A 6,908-nucleotide genomic window follows, 5' to 3' on the forward strand; every position below is an offset into this window, starting at 1 on the left:
GACTGCATCTCCCAGAATGCCCCAGCCAGCAGAGCTGGCTGGGGCATTCTGGGAGTTGTAGTCCAACACATCTGGAGCGCCCCAGGTTGAGGAAGGCTGGACTAGACAGATCAATGGCAGCTCTAGCTGTTCATGCAATTTCAGCCAGCCCACGTGTGTGTAGAAATTCCAGTCCTGTGAGCTGGTGCTCCCTGATCAATCCCCCTGGTGTCCGCAGTGGTGGCCATGGGAGCTGCTAGCCCACCATTGTGGAAAGGGAATGCGCCTCTATCCTCCATAAGAAAAAAAATAAGATCTCTCTTGGATCAGACCCAAGGGTCCATCTAGTCTGCATTCTGTTCACGCACTGGCCAAACCATGCCCCAATGGAAACCCACAAGCAGGAGGGCAGTGCGACAGCATCCTCCCACCCATGTTCCCCAGCAACTGGTGCACACAGGCCTACTGCCTCTGACCCTAGAGGTGGCACATAGCCATAAGGACTAGTAGCCATTGATAGCCTTCTCCAGGAATTTTCTAACCCCCTTTTAAAGCCATCCAAACTGTGGTCATCGCTACTATGCCTTGTGGCAGCAAATTCCATACCGCTGTGCGAAGAGGTACTTAAAGAAATACATAAATCCCCACTGCCTCTTCCGTCCTCTTTCTTACTGCAGAAAATCTGTTAAGGAAGAAAAAAGACGGAAAAGAGCCGTACAATGCCTTCCAGCGGCCAGGGCTAAGTAGCGTCCAGCTGGAAAGCACCCAGATTATTACCATTAGTTTTACTGTCGTTATTTTCTGGCGTGAAACCAGAAGGCAGAAGGGGTGGGAAAATACGGGAGGGCTGTCGATGCAAGACGTCAGTGTCTGGACCCTCCCAATGAAATGGCACCAACCGGGCAGGGCAACTGCAAAAACCAAAGCCTTGTGCAGAGTTTACCTTTTGTCACCCGGGATCTCCAAATGCAGCAGTGACAATGCCAGTCTCTTATCTCACCAAGCCTTCCTCCAAGTGTATGTGGCATTTCCTTGACCCCCCTTTTTAAAAAAAAAATGGGGAGAGGCTGCCATCCTGTCTCTGCACCCTGGCTGTGGAGCAGGGCCGAACCCCTGAGCTCAGTGGACCTTACCTCTTATTCAAAAGCGCCTGGACGGATCAAATTGCATGTTGGCACGATGATAGTGGAAGAAGGCCTTTGTACCGCCTGCCTGCTCCATGGAGAAGTTTTTAAATCTCAGTTTTTAAATCTCGCTTGAAAACGTTTCTTTTCTCGAAAGCTTTTCAATCGTAGCATGGTCATACTAGTCTATATTTTAGTTTTAATGCCCCCTAGGGTGACCATATGAAAAGGAGGACAGGGCTCCTGTATCTTTAACAGTTGCATACAAAAGGGAAATTCAGCAGGTGTCCTTTGTATATATGGGGAACCTGGTGCAATGCCCTCTTCATCACAACAGTTAAAGCTGCAGGTGCTCTGCCCTCCTTTGTATCTGGTCACTCTAGTATAGCTCCTGCAGCTTTATCTGTGGTAATGAAGAGGGAGTTTCACCAGGTTCCCCATATGACACCTACTGAAATTCCCTTTTCTATGCAACTGTTAAAGATACAGGAGCCCTGTCCTCCTTTTCATAGGTTCACCCTAATGCCCCCTACCCCTGTTGGTTGGTTTTCCCCCTCCTTCCCCTGTCTGTTACTGTGATTTTAGATTGTTAGATAAAAAAATTTAGATAATTTTTGTGAACCGCCCAGAGAGCTCCGACTATTGGGCGGAAAAGAAATGTAATAAATAAATAAATTGTAAGCCATACGGCAGGTTGTCTTGTTTTGCTTTATTCTGTACAGCACCATGAACATTGATGGCGCTTTATAAATAAATAAATAAATAAATAAATAAATAATAAGGAAGAGAGGTGTTTTGTTTTTTAAATGGAAAGGGCCCTTCATTGATTAACAATAATATATTTTTTTGTTACCCACCTCTCCCTCTGGATCGAGGCGGGTACAACACAAATGCGAACACCCTAAAATACACATCATTGATTCAAACATATAAAACTAATACATTATTAAAAGTTTCAGTCCTTCCCTCCAGCCTCAAATTTGGGCTCTTTCGCCCCCTCCCCCCAGCACTTACAAAATGGAGGGGGCACCGTCGGCTCATTGCAAAGCACCACCATCCCAGGAGACCCTCCGAAATAGCACACACACACACGCAACCTACCCACCACACACTCACACACACAACTTACCCACATCCTTTGAAACAGCAGCAGCCTTGCACGCGCCACTCGGAGACGGAATCCCTGAGAAGGCCCTCCGCTTGGGCGGCGCGCTCAGGGTTAAACAGAGCGAGTTTAGATTGCTAGAGGGGACCCGCAGCTCCCTCACCCCCCACCCCACCCCAACGTGCTGTGGAGGAGGAGGAGGAGGAGGAGGAGTGGGAACTTCCTCGTCTTTTCACACAGCACTCCAGAGGCTTGGAAGAGACACTTCAGGGTGGAGAATCAGGTAAGAGCACAAGAGGAGCCCTGATGCTGGGTCAGACCCAGGGTCCATCTACTCCAGCCCTCTCTCTGTTCACACAGGGGCCAACCAGCTGCCCCATGGAAACCCACGGACACAGCACCCTCCTGCCCATTTTGTTGAGGGTTTTAGGGTGACCCTATGAAAAAGAGGACAGGGCTCCTGTATCTTTAACAGTAATGTAGAAAAAGGAATTTCAGCAGGTGTCAATGAAAGACGGTGAAATGCCCTCTTCATCACAACAGTTAAAGCTACACTAGCTATACTAGAGTGGCCAGATACAAAAGACGGCAGGGCTCCTGCAGCTTTAACTGTTGTGATGAAGAGGGACTTTCACCAAGTGCTGCATGCATACAAATGACATCTGCTGAAATCCCCTTTTCTATACAACTGTTAAAGATACAGGAGCCCGGCCCTCGTTTCCATAGGGTCACCCTACTGGAGATAGCACAGGGCTAGTAGCCATTGATAGCCTTCTCCTCCAGAAATTTATCTAACCCCCTTTTAAAGCCATCCAGATTGGTGGCCATCACTACATGAGTTAAGAAAGCATAAAGCAGGCGTATGTGACCTGGTGCCTTCCAGATGCTTTGGACTACAACTCCCATAATCCCTGATCATTGGCCAGGCTGGATGGGGCTGATGGGACTTGATGCCCAAAAAGACTGAAGGGCATCGGTTTGAGGAAGCAATCAGTCCACATAGTACAAAAATTCAGTCTAGCTTTTGGAACAGACATACTTTGGCCGCCTAGGTCAGGGCTGGTGTCAAAGGTAGGCCTGGTCAGGCAGGCACCTGCTGAGGGCCCCCTGACAGCCTCCTGGACGTGCCCCACCTCTTCACAATTGGGAATCCGAAAACCTTGCCAATCTACTGCAAATCACCCAGAGCTCTACCGGAAGATAGATTCCCCCATCTACTTTCTCCCCATACCACTCACCTCCATGCAAATGTTGGTTGTGTTGCATGATACCGTATCTGATTCTTTTAAATATTTGTATTGTCTTTTATTTGTTTCACTGTTCCGCAGCATTTTTGGTTTTTTAGCTGTTAGGATTTGGGTGGATTAGAAGTGTAATAAATAATAAATAAAAATAATATATTATGCAACCACGCCTCCACACTCCTCTCTCTCCTTCTCAGTCAATCGCCCACAGACCTAGACTTTATTTATTTATTTATTTATTTATTTATTTCATTTATATCCCACCTTTTTCTTCCAAGGAACCCAAGATGGTGGTGTATATTATCCTCCTCTTCTCCACTTTTAACCTCACAACAACAACCCTGCGAGGTGGGTTGGGCTGAGAGTCTGTGACTGGCCCAAAGTCACCCAGTGGGTTTCCATAGCTGAGTGGGGACTAGAACCCGGATCTCCCGACTCCCAGTCCGACACTCTAACCACTACACCATACTGGCTCCCTTCCTCAGGACCGCTCTCCCCCGCTGCTCAGCTGATTGGAAAACAGTGGAGTAGCAGTGATCGGTCAGGAGCCGCCACTTAGATGGTGCTTCAGAGGGCTTGAGGTGATGTCAGAGGCCACCAGTGAGGGAGGAAGCAGCAGCCAGGCACCTCTCCACCATGCCTGGCTCCAGCTCCAGCTGAGAGCCCCCTCCCTCCTGCTGCCAACTGACACTGCAGAGGCCTCCAATGAGGGAGGAAGCAGCAGCCAGGCACCTCTCCACCGTGCCTGGGTCCAGCTCCAGTTGAGAGCCCCCTCCCTCCTGCTGTCACCTGTAACTGCTGAACTTTCCAACTAAGATTGTAGTGCCTGAATTTGCTTTCCTTTTCCCCCTCCTCCTCCTCGCTCCCAAACCCCTTTCCTTTTGTGTCATGTCTTTTAGATTGTAAGCCTGTGGGCAGGGACTGTCAAGAAATACTTTTGTAAGCCGCCGGGAGAGCCTTTTTTGGCTGAATGGCGGCATAAAAATCCGTAAATAAAAATAAATAAATAAATGTCTCCTGACGAAGAAGGCTTCCTTCTCCTTCCCCATTGGGAAAGGCAAGGGAGAATCTCAGGACCTGCCACAAGACCACTTTTAAATTCTCTTCACTGGCTGCCAATTAGTTTCCGGGCGAAGTACAAAGTGTTGGTTATCACCTTTAAAGCCCTACATGGTTTGGGTCCAGGCTACCTGCGGGATCGTCTTCTCCCGTACAATCCGCCCCCCACACTCAGGTCCTCTGGGGAGAATTTACCTCAGTCAGCCAAAACTAGGCTGACAGGTATTACCCAGAGGACCTCTTCTCTTCTGCCCGGAGAGATCCTCCAACTTAACAGTCTTTCTGCATATTTATTTATTTACTTAGAATGTTTATATACCGCTCCCCATTGAAAAATTTCGGAGCGGTGTACAAGGTAAAATGAAAATAAAAACAGAATAAAACAGTTAAAACAAAATTTAAAAAGAAGCAAAAATCAGAAATCCAAGGCTGCATGTTAAAGAAAGGCTTCTTGGAATAAAGACGTTTTCAGGAGGCGCCGAAAGGAGTACAAGGTTGGCGCCTGCCTGACCTCCAGAGGCAGGGAGTTCCACAGGAGGGGGGCCACCACGCTGAAGGCTCTTCCCCTGGTGGATTCCAATCGGAGGATGGATCTAGGTGGAACCACCAGGAACAGGCCCTCGGAGGACCTCAGTGACCGGGCAGGTTGGTAAGGGAGAAGGCGCTCTCTCAGGTATCCTGGTCCCAAGTTGTTTAGGGCTTTGTACACAAGTACAAGAACCTTCAACCTGGCCCGGTAGCGAATAGGCAGCCAGTGCAGTTCCCTCAGCAGAGGAGTTACATGCTGGAAAGGGGCAGCTCCAGACAACAGCCGAGCTGCAGCATATAAAAAAGCTATAAAGACTGATCTCTTCCGGCAGGCCTACCCAGTCGAATTTTAAGATATCTGGCTGTTATTTTAATAACGGATTAGTTTTATATGTTTGTAATCAGTTTTATGTATTTTATCATTTTTTTATATTTGATGTTGTTCCCCACCTCGATCCAGAGGGAGAGGCGGGTAAGAATTATTATTATTATTATTATTATTATTATTATTATTATTATTATTATTATTATCTGCCCTCAGCTTTTCCCAGGGGCGGAGGAGCTTCAGGAAAGGGTGCGAGGCCTTGGCAGCTTGGGTGGTGAAGCCTTGTGGCTGAAAGTTTTGGTGGGATGCTCTTGGCATAGAGGCGTTGTCTTCTCCCGGCCTCTCGGTTTTGTCTAATTGCCGTTACATATTCTGTTCCCTTTCCCTTAAGGAGAAGCGTCTCTCACCAGTCCAGAATCCTAAGCTCTGCCTGTCAACCATTTCCCTGTGAGGAGACTCTGGTCCAATAGAAAAACCCGTCTGTGCCTTTGCCCCATGAGGGAAAATGGCAGTGGAACAAGGCGACGTTTCGGCACTGAGGGTCAAGTTAAAGGCGGCTTGGGGGAATGGAATGAAGGTGGAAGAGCTGGAGGCAGGAGGCCCAGAAGCCGAGAACGGCCGCCTTGCTGTCGAGGCAGGCAACACTAGAGGATTCTGGGAAAGGACCATTCCACTACAGGTTAAACAGGAACCAAACGAGGAGCGTCAACAGTGTTGGGAAACCCAGCTTCAAGGGTTTGTGAGAGCGCTGGAGTCTCCCCATTTACACCGGGGTGAGTCTCAGCTGCCGCAAGCCACACACGGGGGCCACAGCGCTCCTGTCCTGTCCCTTTTCGGGGACGCAGCTGACCTCACGCAGCTGCCCGGAGCAGAAAGGATGACCCCGCCGCCGCCAGGCCTCTGTACGGAATCTCACATGACTTCATTAGCCAAAGACTGGGCAGGCTGTGGGGAAGTGAAGGAAGAGGAGCCCCCAGACGGGGAGACCTTTGTTACGGATCTCCAACGCCGGCGCTTCCGGCGTTTCTCCTACCGGGAAGCGGAGGGGCCGGGAGACGTTTGCCGGAGGCTCCGGGAGCTTTGCCACCGGTGGCTGATGCCCGAAAGACGCACCAAAGAGCAGATCGTGGAACTGGTGGTCCTGGAGCAGTTCCTGGCTGTCCTGCCGGGGGAAATTCAGAGCAGGATCAGGGCATGGGAGCTGGAGACCTGCTCCCAGGCAGTAACCTTGGCAGAACGTTTCTTGCAACAGGAAGAGAAGGGAGAAGAGCAGGTGAAAGCCTTGGAGCATTGGTTTCTTGTTCAGGAACATGGAGTGATGTAGGTCTTGGTGTGGGAAAGCTAAGCTGTGGGTTTTTCTTCCAGAATGGGGGTGGATTTCCTGGGCCAGCCAGGGTGAGAAAGGCTTCCCTGGGCCAGCCAGTGGAGAGGGCCTGTAGCTCAGTGGTAGAGTCCCAGCTTTGAATGCAGAAAGTCCCAAGTTCGATACCCTGCATCTCCAGGTAAGGCTGGAAATATCCCTGCCTGAAACCCGAGTACAGCTG

The 6,908-nt window shown here is 49.6% G+C and overlaps 1 protein-coding gene across 1 annotated transcript; it reads left to right on the forward strand.

The window, feature by feature from the left end:
- The first annotated feature begins 2,450 nt into the window (after window positions 1-2,450).
- On the forward strand, window positions 2,451-6,688 carry LOC134395646 (zinc finger protein with KRAB and SCAN domains 5-like). The gene is made up of 2 exons (XM_063121807.1): window positions 2,451-2,491; window positions 5,756-6,688. The coding sequence occupies exon 2, from the start codon at window positions 5,870-5,872 to the stop codon at window positions 6,686-6,688; it is 819 nt and encodes a 272-aa protein (XP_062977877.1). The 5' UTR covers window positions 2,451-2,491; window positions 5,756-5,869.
- Window positions 6,689-6,908: the final 220 nt, after the last annotated feature.

The sequence above is a fragment of the Elgaria multicarinata genome, chromosome 3 (assembly GCF_023053635.1).
Source record: "Elgaria multicarinata webbii isolate HBS135686 ecotype San Diego chromosome 3, rElgMul1.1.pri, whole genome shotgun sequence".
In the NCBI taxonomy this organism is placed as follows: domain Eukaryota; kingdom Metazoa; phylum Chordata; class Lepidosauria; order Squamata; family Anguidae; genus Elgaria; species Elgaria multicarinata.

Bases quoted from the DNA above. Each gene is read 5' to 3' on its own strand.
- LOC134395646 (XM_063121807.1), top strand. From the start codon at position 5,870: ATGGCAGTGGAACAAGGCGACGTTTCGGCACTGAGGGTCAAGTTAAAG.